The sequence below is a fragment of the Labrus mixtus genome, chromosome 24 (assembly GCF_963584025.1).
Source record: "Labrus mixtus chromosome 24, fLabMix1.1, whole genome shotgun sequence".
Taxonomy (NCBI): Eukaryota; Metazoa; Chordata; class Actinopteri; order Labriformes; family Labridae; genus Labrus; species Labrus mixtus.
In genome coordinates, this window is record NC_083635.1 from 6821701 (window position 1) to 6841608 (window position 19908).

The 19908-nt window shown below is 46.0% G+C and overlaps 1 protein-coding gene across 4 annotated transcripts in view; it reads left to right on the forward strand.

Moving 5' to 3' along the window:
• Positions 1 to 19908, forward strand: part of nbeal1 (neurobeachin-like 1) — a 42193-nt gene that overhangs the window by 15733 nt on the left and 6552 nt on the right. For all 4 annotated transcript variants that reach the window (XM_061032605.1, XM_061032607.1, XM_061032606.1 and 1 more), the window contains 34 exons: positions 2040 to 2123; positions 2228 to 2326; positions 2461 to 3032; positions 3215 to 3347; positions 3689 to 3808; positions 3902 to 4211; positions 4305 to 4390; positions 5356 to 5445; positions 5538 to 5715; positions 5810 to 5943; positions 7108 to 7267; positions 7366 to 7468; positions 7866 to 8025; positions 8760 to 8918; positions 9145 to 9304; positions 9621 to 9709; positions 10900 to 11508; positions 12810 to 12985; positions 13087 to 13375; positions 13455 to 13763; positions 13840 to 13989; positions 14141 to 14298; positions 14480 to 14604; positions 16017 to 16143; positions 16235 to 16383; positions 16469 to 16704; positions 17253 to 17348; positions 17735 to 17859; positions 17955 to 18095; positions 18203 to 18333; positions 18470 to 18579; positions 19153 to 19270; positions 19440 to 19537; positions 19769 to 19885. In XM_061032605.1, coding sequence (XP_060888588.1) covers positions 2040 to 2123; positions 2228 to 2326; positions 2461 to 3032; positions 3215 to 3347; positions 3689 to 3808; positions 3902 to 4211; positions 4305 to 4390; positions 5356 to 5445; positions 5538 to 5715; positions 5810 to 5943; positions 7108 to 7267; positions 7366 to 7468; positions 7866 to 8025; positions 8760 to 8918; positions 9145 to 9304; positions 9621 to 9709; positions 10900 to 11508; positions 12810 to 12985; positions 13087 to 13375; positions 13455 to 13763; positions 13840 to 13989; positions 14141 to 14298; positions 14480 to 14604; positions 16017 to 16143; positions 16235 to 16383; positions 16469 to 16704; positions 17253 to 17348; positions 17735 to 17859; positions 17955 to 18095; positions 18203 to 18333; positions 18470 to 18579; positions 19153 to 19270; positions 19440 to 19537; positions 19769 to 19885 — 5901 coding nt within the window. The remainder of the gene's footprint in view (positions 1 to 2039; positions 2124 to 2227; positions 2327 to 2460; positions 3033 to 3214; positions 3348 to 3688; positions 3809 to 3901; positions 4212 to 4304; positions 4391 to 5355; positions 5446 to 5537; positions 5716 to 5809; positions 5944 to 7107; positions 7268 to 7365; positions 7469 to 7865; positions 8026 to 8759; positions 8919 to 9144; positions 9305 to 9620; positions 9710 to 10899; positions 11509 to 12809; positions 12986 to 13086; positions 13376 to 13454; positions 13764 to 13839; positions 13990 to 14140; positions 14299 to 14479; positions 14605 to 16016; positions 16144 to 16234; positions 16384 to 16468; positions 16705 to 17252; positions 17349 to 17734; positions 17860 to 17954; positions 18096 to 18202; positions 18334 to 18469; positions 18580 to 19152; positions 19271 to 19439; positions 19538 to 19768; positions 19886 to 19908) is intronic.

The window sequence follows — 19908 nt, forward strand, 5'->3', positions numbered from 1 at the left end:
CAGGAAACACACCAGTAGTTGAATGCGCATTATTTATTCAACAGATTCTGTTGTACCACATTGTGGTGTTACCGGTTGTAGCGTTAAGAATTTGTATACTGCTACTCTTATGAATTAAAACATCCTTTTTTTTTATTTGTGGCTAAGCAAACACACGTTGCATTAGTAGTAAAAGTTCTCTCTGAAGTGTATGGACATCTCATGCTAACAGCTGGGTAAAAAGATAAATATCATTCCTAAACGTCTCTGTGAAGTATGAAGCAGCAGAAAGGAAGATTTGAACCAATTGCCTCCCGGGAAGTAGAAAAATGACGGGGCAAGTGACTACATGTGGAAGTAGGAAGAGGGTCGGTTTTTTTTTTGGCGCCTAAAATAACAAAAAAAACATGCACAGATAACAGGATGGTAAATAGCCATCAACTGGTTGCCATGGTTGCTACTTCTTCTTCTCGCTGCTTCTTGGCAGATTTTGCAAACCAACTATGTGCATGCAGCCACCACCTGCTGCATCGGACGATTTTACTAATGTGAATACAGACCGGTTGGGGGGAGGGGAGAGGGGAGGGAGGGAGCAATTGGCTCGGGCATGGTAGGAAAGAATCGTGCCTTGCCTGAGGCAATTTTTTTATTTTTTTTTACACAAACTGCTAAACGATGATCGTAGAAGGTGCAAGGCTAGCTGTTATGGCCGTTCTTAAAAGTGTCTATACTAAGCTAAGCCAAGCCAAGCCCAACACCCTCACATTCATATCCATCAATCAGACGACCAGACTTCCATTTGTGTTCAGCACAAAGCACTTTACATAACAGAAAATCTACAAAAAACAACGAGCATCCATACCTGACGATTTATGCAGAAGGTAAAAAAAAAGAAGTTTTAAACAAAGGGCTCAACCAAATCAGGAAGTGACGCCATGATTCATTCTTCATTCAGTTCTTAAAAGGTCACCTGCTCCCCTCTCAGTGTGCCTTCATTCTACCCTTTGTACTTAAACGCACATAGCCACCTTTATCAGGTATAATCCCTCCATTGATCAGGATAATGTGAATACAGGTGTGTAGACACAGACACCAGTGTGCCTTTGTTGTTGTGCAGCTGTAACCTGAAGCAGCGGGAGATGCTTCTGACCTGCTCGGCAGCTTTTTGAGCTTAGTAGGTTAAAGCAGCTTTTAATTAGGATCAAGAAAATCAAAATTAAAACTTAAATTCCAAACACAGAATGGATGCTTTATAGCTCTCGGGGTCTTGCTGTGGAGTGACCCCTTTGCCCTCTTTCACGGCTACATCATGTCATTCAAATTCCCTCCCTCACTCCCCCCACCTGCACTCTCCTCTCCCTTCCACATTATCCTGGTTTCTGCGGTAAACTGTGGGTTCCACTGGAATGCTGTCACATTGGCCTGGTGTGTGTCCTAATAGGGTTTGACCTCAGTGATGATTTAAGTGTTTCATTTTTTTTTTTTTTTTTTTTGCTGCATTTCCTCTCCAGCTGGTCCAAGAATCTCTGAAGGTGTTTTTTTTTTTTTTTTTTAATAATGACACAAGGGGTTCAGTGACCCAGGAGGAGGAGGAGGACGGAGCTGGATGGAGATGTGTGTGTGTTTGGCTTTTTTGATTTATGGGTTGCATGCTTCTTTTGTGGATGTTTGTCTGCGTGAGGACAACGAGTGAGGCTCGTTCTTTGTGTCTTTGTCTGAACGCTGGAGGTGGGTTGTTGTGGTTGTTGTTGTTTTGATCACAAAGACCTGAAGGCTTCCTGCTCCAGTCTGATCTATTTAAAGGATCGCTTTCTTCACCTGGAGCAGAAAGACGACACTTTTTCATATCCGCACTGTAAAGTCTGCAGTGCAGTCTTTACTCCAAGGCGTCGACTTAAATCTCCTTTTTATTCCCGCTAAGTGTCGCTGCTATAAAACCGCTAAAACATCCATCTGGAATAAAAAGGAGATTTGACTTGTGGCTAATCAACTTAACTACTAAAAAAAGAACAAACAGCGACTTTAGCGCGTTACTAAACCAGTTTCTGATTCTTCTTCAGGTCTTTCAAGGGCGACTAGACTCCCTCGCCGTCGCTACCATCAAAGCCCTAACGACAGTGATGCACAAATCCCCCGCTGCAAAGGTGACAACAACTCATAATCACAAAATGTGTGTTCATATTTTCTGCTCTTAGTTGTATGCTTCATTTGTTTTTTTGTTTTTTTTTAACCTGCTCCCCCTCTGCAGGAGGTGTTCAAGGAGAGGATCGGGTACAACCACCTGTATGAAGTTCTCGCCTCGCTCGGGCAGCCGTCGCGGCACCTCCTCAAAGAGCTGATGAACATGGTGGGCTTAAGATCGTCTGTGGTTTTATTTGGACTGTAAACAATGCAGCACAAGTCGTTTGACGCTAACCTCTGGCTGCACTGGTGTGATGTCATAGTCTTGTTGTGTGTCCTTGTGTGTGTGTTTGTGTGTAGGCCGTGGAGGGCGAGCACTCCTCAGTGGGGCTCCTGGGCATCAGCAACGTGGAGCCCCTGCTGCTGCTGGTCCAGTGGCTCGCCGAGCTGGACTCGTCCGAGCTGCAGCTCTTCACCGCCGACTGGCTCCGCCGCCTCAGCTGCCTCAACCGCCAAACCCGCGCCACCTGCGTCAACGCCGCCATGGTCATGCGAGCGCTGGCCGCTTTGGACCGCCATGAACGCTTACACCGCTCGTGCGCCGAGAGCCTCTTCGGACTGGTGGGCTCGCTGGGCTCGCAGTCCTTAAGCGCCAGAGAGCTGTTGGGACTCGTGCGCCTCCTCAGGCCGCCCGAGGCCACTCAAGCGCACCCCTACGTGGGTCCTGCTCTCAGAGCCCTGCTCGCCATGGTGCGGAAGCAGGGCCTGGAGAGCGCCATGCAGTACTTTGATCTGTCGCCCAGCATGGCCGGGATCGTAGTTCCGACAGTGCAGCGCTGGTCGGGCTCTGCTTTCAGCTTTGTCGCCTGGCTGTCACTCGATCAGGACCAGCTCGGCCCGCCCAGCAAGGACAAGAGGAAACAGCTGTACAGGTGAGAGGAAAGTCTGGTCTTCACTAGCTAAAGCATACTTCAATTTTTCTTATGAAATCATCACTTTTTTCACTCGCAGGTGGGATGCACTGATTGGCTAGATAGCAGTAAGCTGATTCCAACAGCAATGCTTTTTCCCCGTTCATTCTTTATATATATATATATTTTTTTCCCCTGCACAGCTTCTTCACCCCGGGAGGGACGGGGTTCGAGGCCTTCATCAGCTCGGCGGGCGTGCTGGTGGTGGCTGTCTGTACCAAGAAGGAGTACGTCACAGTCATGCTGCCTGATTACTGCTTCTGTGACTCTCTCTGGGTGAGTTTACAGCCTCTGGAATGTGAAACTCACGTCTAGACTTAATCATCTTTTAATAAACAAACAAATTAGGGAAACCCAGCAGAATATGAATCAGAGGGATCTTTGACTTCTCAATGCTTAAATTCTCAGAATCCTTGAGTCTGATGGTATTAACACTTGTGTACTTCAGGTGATGAAAGATACAACAGAAAAGTCAAAGTACTTGCTCTTTTTTTGATTCTCTGATTTTTTTTTTCAAATTTCCAGAATTTACATTTCTCGACACTTACAAAATTAGAAAATGAACACTTTTTAATCATATTAAAGAAACCTACATTCATCTATATTTCTGTTTACAGCACAGCATCGGTGTAGTTCATATTCCAGGGAAAAGGCCGTTTGGACAGAGTCTCGTTTATATTTATGTGGATGGACAGCAGAAGCTCTCCGCCCCCCTCAAGTACCCCACAATGACCGAGGTGAGACTTACACCGGCCTGTATTCTTTAACAAAATGTACTGTAATGCCTTACAGCTATTCAACCAGCTTTGTGTGTAATCTGTCCTTCACAGCCGTTCATCTCCTGCTGCATCGGCTCAGCAGGCCACCGCACCACCACCCCCCCGCCCTCCCAAATCCCAGACCCTCCCTTCTCTTCGGCTACAACGCCCACCACTCGCTCCTCATTGGGTGGCATCCTCTCACCTCAGACGTGGGGAGGCCTCCTCGGGGGGAAACCCGAGTCCGTGACCAAGCTCATCTCGGCGGGGACACAGGACAGCGAGTGGGGAAGCCCGACGTCCCTACAAGGCCAGCTGGGGAGCGTCATGGTCTTCCATGAACCTCTGCAGCCTAACCATGTGAAAGCCATCTGTAGCGCAGGTAAGCAGGAACTCGACGCTGTTACAGAGGGTTGATGAGAGGGAGCGATAAAGTTACAACTTAAAGTTCTTTGTTTGTCCGTCTCGTTCACAGGTCCAAACTGCATCTCTCCTTTTAAAGCGCAGGAATCAGAACTCGGAGACTTTTCCACCAAACTGCTGCTGCATTACTCACCTAAGGTAATTCCACTTTCTCTTTTTTATCTTTGCCTTTAAATTAATGTCGTGATAGAGCAGGAAACCAGGAGAGAGAGAGAGAGAGAGAGAGAGAGAGGACCGACATGCAGGAAAGAACTCAGACATGTATGTGCATTAAAAGATTAGGTGAAACAAAAAAAACAAGTGAAAAGTAAACAGAAATTTCTTGCATAGCTGCATAGCTAACTCTCTTAAGAAGAGGTCCGATGTTGTAACAAGGTGAGTTTTCAACCCACATCAGCTTTGTCCAAGTGGGCAAGAAATGGGTCCCAGATGGCCAAGAATTTGTTAATCGAACTTGTACTTCCATCCCCTTTTAAAGTATATCTGATAGCCATACCGGTTCAGAAAACAATACCAGCATGGACCTGTGTTACTGCCTACTGTGCATTATTGGCAAGTACACCAGTCAGTGCACCGATCCACTCCTGAAAAACATCACAACCCCCCCTAAAAAAACGACAGTTCTTTTGTCCTTTATCATGTTACAATAGCAGACGATAACAGTGTAGTGCCAGCCCTTAGTAATCAGTGTTTATCCACCATGATCTTTTTAAACCTGCTTGTAGGGATACTTGATATTGGCAGTTACCGTACTCAAGCCTTGGTTTGGGCATCCGTTTTGTGTACGAGTGTTGAAGGCATTGGATGTGGATGAGATTCTTGGGCCTTAAAGTTATCTCTTTTTTTTTTTTTTTTTTTTTTTTTTAAGATTTATTTTTGGGCATTTTGTCCCTTTTTATATGAGAGACAGTGGATAGTGTTGGAAATCAGGGAGAGAGAGCGTAAGGAATGACATGCGGGAAAGGAGCCACAGGTCGGATTCAAACCCAGGCCGCCCGCTTGGAGGACTACAGCCTCCACAAGTTATGTTTTTAACGTTGCAGTGGGAGAAAGAGATTTCCTCATTATTTATTTGAAAGGAAATGCGCTTCTTTTGTCCTCAGGCGTGCAGGAACCCCATCTGTCTGGATCTGTCTCCAAACATGCTGCACGGACGCCTGACTGGGAATAAAGTCGTCAACTGGGACATCAAGGTCGGCTGCCACTTCCCTGAGTGTTTCAACTCGACTTGCACGCCTGTTTGTTCCCGTTGAATACGAGTTTTTCTGTTTTATCTTATCTACAGGATATGATCAACTGTGTGGGCGGCCTGCCGGTGCTCTTCCCCATCCTGGAGCAGTTGGCCCTCGTGACCCCGGATCAACAGGCGGGCGATCCCGCAGCCGGGTCCGACTTCATCACCCCTGATGTAACCACGCCAGCCGATGGGGACTGGGTCATCCTCCCGTCCAATAGGGCTTCAGGTCTGTAACATAATCATTCTCATTTCCTCCTTTTTGAACGTAACTTTTGGAAGTGGGTCAAATCAAATAGTTTTTTTGACATTTTCTGTTTCAGAGGCGCGCCTGGAGAAGAATCTGGTGGCCACCTTCCTGTTGGTGCTGAAGCATTTCCTGCAGAGGCATCTGATCAACCAGGAGAATCTGCTCCACTCACACAGTGTTGCTACACTAGGAGGCCTGCTGCAGAAGGTCTCTGTTTAATCATATTTCTCATAGTGAAAGCATACTCTTAAGGTGTTTCAGTCACTTTTCTTTGCTTCCATTTGTCTGAAGAGAAACTGTAAAAGTATGTTCTTCTCTCATGCAAACTAGTTTGAAACAGAAAAGGAAATATTAAGGAGGCAGTCCCTTTTGACCGCCTGCTATTTGTGACCTTGAAACAATGCCTCCTGGTCATTTTAATCCGCTTTGTATTTAAATTGTGGCTGTCAGTTCTCTTCCTCCGTCCGTCTGATGTGTGGTTCCTTGTCTTCCCTGAATACAAAAAAAACAATGTTAGCCTGTGATATAGAGGGGAAAGAGTCAAAGCATTGAGTATGATTTACAAGCCAAGCGCAAACCTTAATCATAATATTTATCCATGCAAAAAAGAGAACATAAGCCTCTTTTTGTTTTTCACTCTATTTAAACTGGATTATTTCGGTGCTGCAGCAACAAAGTGAGACCTTCAGCCGATCTGACTTTTACTGTGTTTCTAGAATCCACACAGCGCTTCATGCTCATCGACGTCTCCCCAGTGAAAGCAAACGACCTCAGACAGCTTTTGTCCCCTTGTTGTATTTTCTTTTTATGTCTCGTCTGTGTTCATTACTCGTCCTTTCTCCTCAGCTGCTCAGAACTTTTCCAAAAAAAATTATTTTCCAGCTGTCTTTGTGTGTCGGGCGTTGAACTTTTACACTCTGGGAAAATTAAAAGCGTCCACAGAGACACAGATCAAAGATAAAGTCTTAGACGTGGTGATAACTGCTAACCACACCCTGTAAATTGTAAAAGTGTAGATAAAGAGCTAATGTGTTTCCATACACCAAAATGTTCCTTATCTGTCCTGTAGACGTTCTGTTTATCAGAACTAATTTTCCAACAAGCCTCCAAATGGTTATCGGGGCTTACATTACCTACATAAACATATTTAATCCTTGTTTATTCTGTATTTTTGTTGCTGAAAGGTCTGTTTTCTAACCCTTTAATGTGTCTGCTTTCTTTTCCTTTCAGTGTTTTGATTATTATTGTACATTAAGCTCTCTCTTATCTTCAAAAAAACAGATATTTGGGCATAAAGTAAAAGGCAGTAAATGTTCTTTAGTGTGAGTAAAAGTGCAAAATCCAATGCATCTTCATTTTGTGTGTTTGCAGTTGCCGGCTGGCCACGTGGACGTCAGCGTTCTCGTCGCCGTGCAGCTTCTGATCGAGCAGGTGACGTACGAGAAGAACCAGGCTCTGCTGCAGCAGCTCCACACACATCTGCTGTTCAACTTCAACATCTGGAACAAAGGAGACTTCCCTCTACGCATAGGTTAGATCTCCATTCCTTATCCTGTTTTGGTGTGAGAGCCTGTTTAAATGAGGTCGAAACCTTTAGCCCGTTGTTCTGTTTGTGGTGATCTAACGCAGGTCACATCCAGTACATGTCCACGGTCATCAAAGACAACAGGAAGCAGTTCAGGAAAAAGTACGGAGTTCAGTTCCTTTTGGACAACGTGCGCCTTTATTACGGGTGAGTTCCAATTTCCAAAAGGTTATATCGCGCCGAGTATTTAGTCCCCCACCGAAACCTTGACTTAAAGGGATACTTCACCGTTGAAACATGAATCTGTATTGACATTGGGTCATATATGTAGTAGAAATGTGAAATACATTTATTGGCAGAGAAAAGGCAGAAAGTGTCTTTTTGGCTCATGTGGATGAAAGACACCAAATCCCAGAATGCACAGCACCGCAGGCCACTCCCACTAATGTCCTCTATTTACAGACATTTACTACAACACATACGGCCGTTTTCTCAACTCATTCAGAGATTTCTTCCAGAAGGAATTGGCATCTTGGAAATTGATGATACAAAGCTTAATGCAAATGGGTGAAGTGTCCCTTTAATCGTCTTCTCTCCTCTGCAGGAAGAACGGCAATAAAGAGAGCGACCTGAGCGAGGACGACGTTCGAACCGTCAGGGCGTCTCTCTGCGGCCTCATCAAGTACTACATCAGCAAGGGCATGTCCCAGGACGAGATGCACAGCATTCTGGGATATATCGCTGCCATTGGGGACGAGGAGCAGGTGAGGCACTTTTTAGAAATTCTTATAATAAGCCATGTGTTCATAAGTTCATAATGCCCCCCGGCTATTTAAAAAAAAAAAAAACTCCATGCAGGGATTCCCGTGCAGGAATCTGTCTACACATTTTCCTGCCCTGCAGCTGTTTCTTGCAACCTCTCTGCATTATCTCTAACCTCTGTTAGCGTTAGCCATCAGCCACTGCTTCCTGACACAAACACCTCTTCAAATGAGGTTTTCCCACAAGTCTGTATCTGTCAGTGCTTTTTTTTTCTTTGTGTGTGAAATCCATTCCCTCTTCTTGTCACACCTGCTCACTCTCTCTTCCTCTTTTACTTCTGTCTAATTTTTTGCATTTTTGTCCGTCACTTTGCATATCCTCTTACAGCGCTGTACTATATGTGGAAGCTGACATCACACTTTACGAGCATATGGTCGATACGATCCTCTCCCACCGCTCTGCATCTGCTGCCACTCTGATAATATTTACTCGTGCATCAAGCCAGACAGGCCTCTAATGCCATACACAAGAATTACCAAATCCAAATCTCTATTTAAGGATTATTTTTAAATGTCCAGATACAGATATCGCAATCAAATCACTAAGTTTGACACCAGAAACAGCCTCCCTTTTATTTCATTTTTATTTGGTTAAAGACGCAAATATCTGGCGTGTGTATTTTCTTCACAATCTTGAAAGCTTAAAAAAATCCTCTGTGATTGTGTGTGTGTTGCAGTTGTGTGGATTGCTGGAGATGCTGCTCAGCCTTCTCCAGAGCAGCCCGGCCCGGGACCAGATCTTCCTGCTCCTCTTCGAGCCGGGCGCCGCCGACTCCTGCTACGCTCTCCTGCTCAACAACAAGCACTCGGATCGACTCCGAGAGCTCGTCTTCAAGGTCAGTAAATCCCTGACTACTAAAAAAAAAAAAAAAAAAGTATTGAGTACATTTGTTTGACTTAGAAAAAAACATGCAAAAGTTCAGGAATAAAAAATAGAAGTTAGCCGAGAATCTGCTGAACCTCTCAGGATGGTTTTGTACACATAATGATCAACTCTCACCTGCTGTATTTTGCTGTAAATGACGAGAGATTCCTCTTTTTTTTTTTTTTCTGCCCCTCAAGTTGTTCGAGCGCATGCTGCGCTGCGACCGCGTCTACGAGAGGAACAAGCAGCGTTTACGCCTGAGGGAGGCAGGTTACGCCGGCCTCTCGCTGCTCTTCTCTGAACTCCACATCACTCCCACTCTGATCCGCTGCCTCCTCAACCAGGTCCTCCACACAGGTCGGATTTCCCCCTTTCCCTTCTCTTCTTTTAAAGACGCTCCTTGCAGTGATCCAGCATAGGATTGATCATTTAATCGATCAGTCTGTCTTTATTTGTCTCGCTGCTTTGATTTTCTTTTTTGCAGCCGCTTCATTATCCGCTCACATATGGTCCTTTGAGTTAATGAAATCAATCCTATGAGTCCTCAAGGAGCGATGAGGCACCACTCATACTGATTGTTGTCATTGAACAGAGAAGCTGTGTTGATTCAGCTCCATGAATCACCTCATACATTTAACACTCAGTGTGTTCCCCTTTTTTGTATTCTGAACAGATCACATGGTGAACTACAAAGACCTGATGTCTCTGGTCCAGCTCACGCACCGGGCCGGAGCGAGCGTGCGCCTCATCGTCTGCAAGAGGGTGAGCAAACACCTGAGACATCTAAAACCGTTAGCAGTTAGCACACTTTTAATTAGCAGCAGACACGGGAAACGAGCGATTGATTGGTATCGCCTGAAGCTTTCTACCCTTCTATATCCTCTCCTCTCTTTATGCTGGATTCCCTTCATCCATTATTTACTCGTGCACACGCACACACACACGCACGCACGCACGCACACACACACGCACACACACACACACACACACACACTGGGGCGTCTGTGAGTCAATGGGAGAGTCGTTCATCTCTCTTCCTGCAGTCACATGTTCAAGTATGAACGGTTGAATGTGACCTTTTTTAAAATGCATTGCTGGTTGAATCGGTGCAACCTGACTTCCTGTTGATAACTAAATAAAACAAACAATAACTGAGCAGCTACTAGATAGATAGATACTTTATTGATCCTGAGGGAAATTCAAAGCATCCAGTAGCAGGTTACAAAGACATACATGACATGAAACATTTGTTACAAATTAAACCATAAAACCGACGCCCCCCCCCCCCCCCCCCATACATATATATTAACCCGAAAAAAAGATTTAAAGAATACCCCTAGATGAATCAAACTTAAACTGTGCAATTAAAAATAGACGTATACAAGAAATGTACATAACCTGTGCAGGGATAAAAATATATGTGCAATTTAAACAAGAACCTATAAATCTGTAATTAGAAAAAAAAAAGTGTTGATCTTCTGAAGCTGTGTTGTTTGTATATATACAGCAATGTTTAAAAAGAAAATAACAGTCAGTGCAAACATTAAAGGTGCGATTTAAAGAAGCTAAGAAAACAGAGAAGTCATTCTTCATAGCTTCCCTAACTTCCCTCTTTTTCTTGTTCCATTATGATGGTTAACTTTCAATAAAGATCTGTTGTGTTTGTTTTTCTGTCAGCGTAAAGCACCCAATTAGCTCTGTGAGTGTTTATTTGTCTTGTTTTTGTAACAAGACAGTTTGTTGAAATCAAACCTCCTCCTTTCCAAATACTCAAACCCCTGCAGCACAGGAGGAAACTGGAAACTGGAAACTTTATCTGGATGTTTCAGTTCTACATTTTGAGCAGATTGTTGAGTCATTAGCAGCCGAAGTTCAGCTTTGAAGAGTGTCGGTCATGACTCTTCCTCCGCAGGTGTCGTCAAACTTTCACCTTCCTCCTCTTCTGTCTGCAGGTGTACCAGCTGCTGCAGTCCCAGCAGGACGCCGCCGTCCAGATTTCAAAGCAGCGGTGTTGGCAGGACACTCTGATGCGTCTGTACCTGCGGGGTGAAGGCTCTTTACCGCTGCGGAGCGCCGACACCGTCAGCGCCTGCAGCCTGGATTTGAACCGGCCGAGCGCCGCCGGCTGCGCCAACCGCCTGGAGCTGCCGCTGGACAGGAGGGGGCGGACGGGCAGCGCGGGCCGCCTCGACCGGCTGGAGGACGACCGCCTCAGCGTAGGCGACGCCCGCTCTGTGGACAGCATGGAGAACGGCGACGTCATCTCTCTGCTGGACACGCCCTCGTCCTCTGCCTCCGCGGAGCCGCAGCTACACGTCAAACCCTGGGTGGTGGGGAAGTCGGGGGGCTTGGTGCTGGATCTGTCACATCTGCAGGCCTACGAGGGAGCAGAGAGCGGCAGCCAAACGCCGGGCAGCATGCCCAGCACGCCATCACCTCTCGAGACCTCAAAGCCCTTTCCAGGAGGCTCTGGGGACAGAGACGCGTCTTCCTCTATGACTGAGGACAGCTTCCTGTTCAGTGACAACATCTCACTGGGGGAGTCCTTCAACAATGCTGAGGTGAGACGGCTTCTGCAATATATAACGCTCCATTAATCCTGCAGGAATCATGTTTTTATTCACTGGAATTTGGTGTCACTTTCGTATCGTCCCTCTTCTTGGACTTCTGTATCCCGCTGTGTTCCTCTTATTCAGCCTCTTTACTTCCATTTCCTGTGACTATCATTCATGAGCTCCATTGAGAGAAGTCATGAAGTGGTGATGCAGTGAGTCAAATCTGTTGAAAGCGCTGTTAAATTACCATATTGATATTTCAATCAGTCAAACTTCATTTATATATAGCACCTTTCAGTTCAAAGTGCTTTACAGGAGTGCAGAAAGTAGTTTATAAAATCATTGAGAGACACCAATAAGAATTGAATCAAATAAAAATAAAACACGACACATAAAAGCAATAAGATAGTAAAATGAATACATAGAAAAATATTTAAAATTGTAGTGTAAAATAATATTAAGATTTTAATTTATATAACGCACTATATAAAAGCCAGATTGAATAAATGAGTTTTAAGACTGCCTTTAAAAATCTCAATATTCTCGGCTCCTCACGAAGGTTGTTCCACAGTCTCGGAGGTTTTTGTGTCCTGCTCTGTGGAACAACTAAAAGAGAGGAACTGGAGGATCTGAGTGGCCTTAGTTGGATTTATATAATAAGTCGACTTCTTCTACCTGCATGTAAACAGCTTTGCCTCCATCTAAAGTACTTTTTTAAAATGTGAGATTAATATCACCTAAAATGAGCTTAAACAGTTTTAATTAAGCCTGTTAAAGGAGCCAGGTAGTAGAGCCTCCCCCCCTCTCCCCCTCTGTGTCTTTCTTTTATATAGTAGTCCACATCTTGAGGTTGCTTTAATTCTGCTAAACGGCGAGTGCTCCCAACTCAGCGGGTGAAAATGTCACCACCACCTCAGGGAGCCCCAGCGCTGACTTTCATCTAATGGACTCTTTTTAGTCATTTGTTCCCGGGGGGCCGAAATTGGACGAGAGACTACGGCCTTGTTCCCTCCCGCAGCCGGCTGTCAAATGTAGAATACATTTTTCATTTTCAAAGTACCTCGAGCGCAGCGAAGCTTTTGAGATTAGAGTCGGGGATCATACTTAAACTGAGGTCTGTCACAAGGCTTTAAGAGGAATCATCATGCATTAAGTTCTGAGTTAAGGAATATTATCATCTGCACACAGGAGGTAACCTACCTTCTTCTTGTGTCACTTCATTTCTTTCCTGCATGCAGTTTAACACTAGAGCGATTCAGTCTCTCATAACCCTCTTTCTGTTTCTTCGGTGTGATGTCTCCCTCTAGAGGGCAGAGGAGGAACTGTGCAACATGCTGCTGGAGATAGTCCTCTGTGTGATGTGGCGGGGAGTGGAAGGTTCTGATGACTCGGCGTGGCTGGAGCGCGGTCAGGTCTTCTCGGCGCTCACCAAACTCGGAACCGCCAACGAGCTGCTGCTACCCGTCGACCAAATCAAACTCAGGTCAGCCTTTTTTTTTTTATCCGCTACCAGACCATCTGAAATCAAGACCGAATGCCTTCCAGAGACAAGCTAGTGAACACTTTTCTGGGTTTGGGTTTCAGCTTAATGGAGCGCATGTTGGAGTGGGCGGTGAGCGATAACCGCGAGGCTTCGGCCGCCACGCTGCCGCAGCACACGGAGAACGCGGTGCGGCTGCTCCACGTGGTGCAGGACTTCCTGCAGGCGGAGGGCCTCGTCAATCCGGCTCTGTGGACGGAGAAGGTGCTGGAGGAGACGGTGACGCTCATGGACAGCCTCATGGTGTGGTACACGTCCGGCACCCAGTGGTTCCAGCTCTCCCAAGTGGGACTGAGGCTGCTGCTCGGCTTCATGGCGCAGGAGGACCCCGAGGTGAGCTAGTTTCACCAAATTGAACTCTGCCCTTTTTGTGTTTGTCCAATCACAACCATTCCAAATCCTTTGTGCTCAGGTTTGCGCCATGGCCACCGCCAAGCTCAACGGCATCCTGCAGACTAAAGAGGTGTCCAGCCAGGACGAGGCCTGCTACCTGCTGGGCAAGGTCGAGAGCATCCTGCGGCGCTCCATCCAAGAGCAGACCGAGGAGACGTACTCCTTCCTGGTTCCTCTCCTGCGAACGCTGCTCTCCAAAGTGCACCGCCTCCTCTACATGGAGCTGCACCTCCCCCAGCTCCCGGACACCAACGGCAGCCCGTCCTTCTTCGAGGACTTCCGGTTATACTGCGACTCACCTGAGTGGCGCGTCTACCTCGACAAATATGTACGTGGATCGACCTTTAACCTTTAATTTATTGGATGTAATGCTAGTGTGTAAATTTAACTTTCTTTGCCTTTAGATTATTCCGTACATGAAGCAGTATGAGATTGAAACATTCAGCCAGGGTCACGAGACCATGGCTCTCTTCTGGAAGGAGTGCTACGAGGCCTTCATGGTCAGCCTGCACAAGCGGGAGCGGGAGAGAGGAGAGAGCAAGATCCGCTTCCAGGTAAAGCTGCATCCCCACCACAGGATCTTTTGATCAAATGTGTTTACTACCCCCACTGTTTCCACTGTAATAATGCAAATCACATGTCAATATAACGCACACCGTGTTGACTTTATTGATGTATACAATCACGCTCAAACTCTTCTTCCAGGAGCAGTTTGTGGAGCCTTTCTCTCGCCGAGGACGACAGGAGAACCTGCGCTACAACAGCATGTTGAAGCAGCAGCACAGCCAGAACAGTGCCACCCTCAGGCAGTGGAAGGCAGCGCGCCGGGGTCTGGTGTGCGAGAGGGGGCCGTGGGCCGAGAGGTACTGACATCGACTGTCTACTCCCCCACTGTTTCTCCTGTAATAATTCAAATCACGTCAATATAAAGCGCACCATGTTGACTGTATTGATGCATACAAACTAGAAAAAGTCCATTTGTATGATGATGCAGTACAGATAAAGATAATGTCTGTCCATGGTGTTTGCTACCATATCTAACAGGCAGCAGGATGAGATGCACTGGAGGGTGTCGAGTGCTGAAAACTTCTCCCGCATGAGGCTGAAACTGGTCCGAAATTACAACTATGACCCGCACCGAGAGGCCAGCGCTCTGAGAGACAACCTCGGTGAGACATTCTTGCTCATACTCATGATCTTTGATTCAGTCTCTCCATTGTTTACTTGAATATTTGCATCAGAGCAAAACTCCAAAATATCCTCAAGAGATTTAGCTCTATTTGACAAAGTGCCCGCTCCTCCTCAGTGACAAGACGTGATGATGAGGGACATAAGTGTGTGTTCAGAATGATATAATCAGACTCATCCAGCATGTCCTTATTAAACAGATTAGGAAAGGGCTGCCATTGAAAATCCTCTTTAAGCCGAATGTATGTCAAACCCTTCCATCGCCTGTATGATGATGCGCTGTGCTTGTTAGTTTGTTTTTCCTTAGTCAGGGCGCAGATGACCTAGTGGTTAGGTCGCGTACTGCTGCGCTCATTTAGACTTTATCAGGGGAACAAATACTTGGGGGGGGGCATCCAATGATCACACTTGAAATACCGTTAATGATAGAATCTGAGACCTCCTGGCAAATGTCGGCCATGTTTCAATGAAGGGAGATCTTCCACTTCTGGATTTTGGCTCATTTTCAAATGATATGCCCCAAGATTGCATCTTCTTCCTAAATATTTCAAACATAAGCAACTATTTTTTTTTTTTAAACACCGATCTTACACTTTAAATGGGACATATTATGAAAAATCCACTTTTATGTTTTGAACATTTATTTGGGTAACCTGAGTGTCTACTGACCCACAAAATGTGAAATAAACCCATCCAGTCCTTTGTTTGTGGTCTGCATAAGTCTTACAACGCAGACAAAAATGCTCCGTTTTAAATGTGCTCTCCTTGTGATGTCACAGTGGGATTCTGGTAAAAATAATCCCCTCCCCTCTCCTGGTATCTCCCCCCATGGACTCCACCACCAGACTAGAACAAAACCTTTATTCTCTCTATGGAGGAGTGATGTCTACTGTGAAAACTCAGTGGGGGTCGTTGCATTTAAAGAGACACACACACCAAAACGGAGCGTTCGGAGAGAGCTGGTTTATACAGGGTCACAAACCTCCTCTGGTGCTTGATTCATGTTATATTTTGACCAAAGCACAGCACAGATGTTTCATTTAGACCACAGGAGGACTGTTTGAAAAGGTGGAGAAGGGGGATAATATGTCCTTTTCTGAGATTGGATCTCTCATGCTCCTTCGGGTCTGCCTTCATGCTGTGCGTTCGCTCTTTTAATCTAAATTTATATTTTTTAATAACGAGACGCTAGCGGGAGTGTTGCCGGAGTTAATGAAACCACCTGGCGTGCGTCAGATTGAAAATAAGTTGAGAAAATCTATTTAAGTTTGGAAGAGCAGGAAACCAAAAAAAGGATTGATTCCAGTCCTGGCATTTGATATTAGCTGGAACTCCTTGTTTGGATGCCTCATGTGACTTTTAATGCTCCTCCTGTCTTCCTCGCCTCGCCCAGGTGTCCATCAGCAGCGTGTGCACTCGGACTCTCTGCTGCTGGAGGCTGTGAAACAGGTCAAAGTCAGCGACCTGGAGGACGACATCCTAGAGCTGCCGGAGGACGACCCTGCTGCCGCCAACAACCAGTCAGTACCCTGTATACAACCACGGCATTGAAGCATTCATCACTAAAGGTCATGATTTACAGCCTCCTGTGTCTTTGTCAATGTCGTGCAGAGTGGAAGCAGAGGAGGCGGGCCAGAAGGAGAAGCTGGTGCTGTGGGAGGACTGCGAGCTGGTGACCGTGGTCGACGTGGTTCCAGGCCGCCTGGAGCTCACCACCCAACACATCTACTTCTATGACAGCAGCCAGGAGAAAGAGGAAGGTGAGGCCAGACGTGAGAGAGGAAGATGAGAAGATTTAGTAAAAAAAAACGTTCTCTTACATCATCTGTGTTGTCTTCCTGAAAGGAGTGGGCCACGACTTCAAATGGCCCCTGTCTCAGATCCGAGAGGTCCACCTGCGCCGGTATAACCTCCGCCGCTCGGCTCTGGAGATCTTCCTCATCGACCAGACCACTTACTTCCTCAACTTCAAGAAGGAGACGAGGAACAAGGTGTACAGCCGCATGCTGATGCTGCGGTCCCTGAGCCTTTACGGAACCAGATCGCCGCAGGAGCTCCTCAAAGCTTCTGGACTCACACAGGTCAGGACAGCGTACTCTCACATCAAAAAAGTCAAATCCACTTATAACTTAGTCATGTATATTAACACATCATGTATCTTATTTTATAGTGGATCATTCAAAAATAATTGATTTGATTGGCTGTGTCTCCCAACATGTGTCCTCTGGTGTGATTTCAGTTTTGATTCACAGAGAACAATAGGTTCCTTGTTGGTTCTTTTACATTCACTTGTCACATATTATCCTCCTTTTCAACCAGTTTAAAAACGTCTCAGAGCTCCCCGAAACATGCCTGTGACTATTTCAGCCCTGCTCAGAACGTCTTGTTTCTGTGTCTGTAGCTTTAAATATGTAAATGAGCTGCGTCTGACCACGCCCCCTCTCTGGAAGGGCTCGCCTTTCTCGCTCCATGTCCTCTTATTTAAGTTGAGAAGGCAAGACTCAGGGCAGAACAAACACCTAGCTGTGGGAGTGTCACCCACTTGTGGGAGGGGCTACTGCCCTTTGTGATGTCATGAAGGGAAATAATATGTGAACTTTGCTTCTTTTTTTTTTTTTTTTTTTTACAGAAATGGGTGAACAGGGAGATCTCCAACTTCGACTACCTGATGCAGCTCAACACCATCGCAGGCAGAACGTACAACAACCTGGCTCAGTATCCAGTGGTATGCTCCTCCTCCTCTTTTTTTAAAGGCAGAGTTTTCTAATTCTAGCTCCCTTCCCACGCTCTGGGCTCCTTCAAACGCCACGGTCCTCAAACGCATGCAAGAACGCCGCCGGACTACAACTGCTTCATAACAGAGCAGAGGGGGGAACCTCAGCGTAGTGCTTTCAACTCTATTCATCGGTGTTACCTCATGTGTCATATGTCTGGACAGCAGCTGGAGATTTACAAGATGTATTGATTGCCGCTTAAAGACCGCTTTAACGACTATGGATCAAATGATCAACACCTACCTTCAACATCCTGCTGAACATTTATGGTTTGTAGATTGATGTTAATAATTGACTAAATTGAGAACTGTGTGTGTGTGTGTGTGTGTGTGTCTAGTTTCCCTGGATCCTCGCCGACTACACCTCAGAGGAGCTCGACCTGTCGGACCCTCGGGTTTTCCGGGATCTGTCCAAACCCGTCGCCGTTCTCAACGAACGTAACGCCAAGGCGGTTCGAGAGAAGTACGTTTCAACTGTTTTAAAAAAAATAATAATTCAACTTCAATCAAAACTCTAAAAGAATTTAAATGATAAAACAAGAAATTGCTGCCCAACAGGTATGAAAGTTTTGAGGACCCTACGGGCACCATCGACAGGTTTCACTACGGCACACACTACTCGAACGCAGCCGGTGTGATGCACTACTTAATCCGAGTGGAGCCCTTCACCTCGCTACACATCCAGCTGCAGAGTGGGCGGTACTGCAACACCTTCTATATTACCCTTTGTTCATTTGGATTCATTCAACAGTTTACGTTTGTTTGTTTGGATCCCCGCCGTACCTCATATCTCTGCCTCTGCTCAGGTTCGACTGCGCCGACCGCCAGTTCCACTCCATCCCCGCGACGTGGCAGACCCTCATGGACAACCCCAACGACGTCAAGGAGCTCATCCCCGAGTTCTTCTACTTCCCAGAATTCCTCGAGAACCAAAATGGTGAGCGGTTGAACGAGCATCCTCTACAAATCCTCGTGATGCATTTCCTGAATGATGTCACAAAATGCCTCCTTTTGATTCTCCTGGAGTAATATTTAGCTTCTATCTTTCTCCTTCTATTTCATTCTGTCACCAGGCTTCGATTTGGGTCGCCTGCAGATCTCTAAGGAAAGGGTAAATGATGTCGTTCTGCCAAAATGGGCCAAATCCCCGGAGGACTTTATCTACAAGCACCGCAAAGCCCTGGTGAGAAGCAACTCTAGAACGACTTTGTTCTTAAGGCAGGGGCGTGTCCAGAGGTTTGTCCAGGGGGTCCCCCCTTAAATTCTGATTGGCCACCCCAAAATATAAATCTGTGATTGGCTAATATGCCAATTCTGAGGCAGGACTTAAGTACAAATCAACTATACATGCTGTTTTCAACAGGTTGATGGTAGTGCTCTCAGCTGTAAATAAATACTTTGATCTTTCCAAAAACTTGAGCGATGAGGATTTATAGGTTGCCAATTTGTGTTACTTGTGTTACATGTCATTAGAAGGGGTAATTACCATGCATGTGTGTGTCCACAAACATCATGCCACCCCTGCACATGTAAGTCCCCCGGGTGGGCCACCCCAGTTTAAAAAAAAAAAACACTGGACACGCCCCTCCTGTCCTGTCTGGGAGAATTCTGGTGAGATAAAGAAAGATATTGAATGAACTCTAATGATCACCGTAACCTCGGCGTCAGCAGCCATGTGTGTGGGTTTTTTGTTTTTTTACTGTGTTTATGTTTTTGCAAGCGCACAACTATATTGTTTATTTCTACGTTTTAACAGGAGTCAGAGTACGTCTCAGCGCACCTCCACGAGTGGATCGATCTGATCTTCGGCTTCAAGCAGAGGGGCCCTGCAGCCGTGGAGGCTCTAAACGTCTTTTACTACTGCACATATGAAGGTGAAACGTCCAGAACAGCTGCGACTATCTAACTGCACATCAGTGTTTATCAGACGTTTGTTTTTCTCCCTCAGATGTTGGAAATATTTAATGTGGAGCAAATGTCGACTCAACATGTGTTCCTTTGTTTGTTATTATTGTGGATTTTTAATGTGTTTTTGTGTCGCAGGGGCCGTGGACTTGGACGCCATCACTGACGAAAAGGAGCGTAAGGCCGTGGAAGGAATGATCAGCAACTTTGGACAAACACCTTGCCAGTTACTCAAGGTGAAGACAGAAAAGACCGTGATCTAGGAACGCAGTTATTGTTCTTATTGCTCTTTTATTGATTTTATTTTCTGTGGTATCTCATTTTGTTTAACTCGTTGTTTCTCATTTATGAATGTTTTCTCGGCATCATTGTGAATGAGGGTCGCCCTCAATGACCTCTCCGAGAACTTAGATAAAGGTTGATGATGATGATAACTCATTTTGACTTGTCGACGTGTGTGTGTTTAGGAGCCCCACCCTGTGCGTCTGCCTCAGGAGGAAGTGGAGAAGCGGAAGGCTCAGCTGGACTCGTGTCCCCTCAGCATGTTCGAACACCTCAGCGACCTCAAGTCCTTCTTCGTGGAGGTTTGATCTCTCACATGCTCATT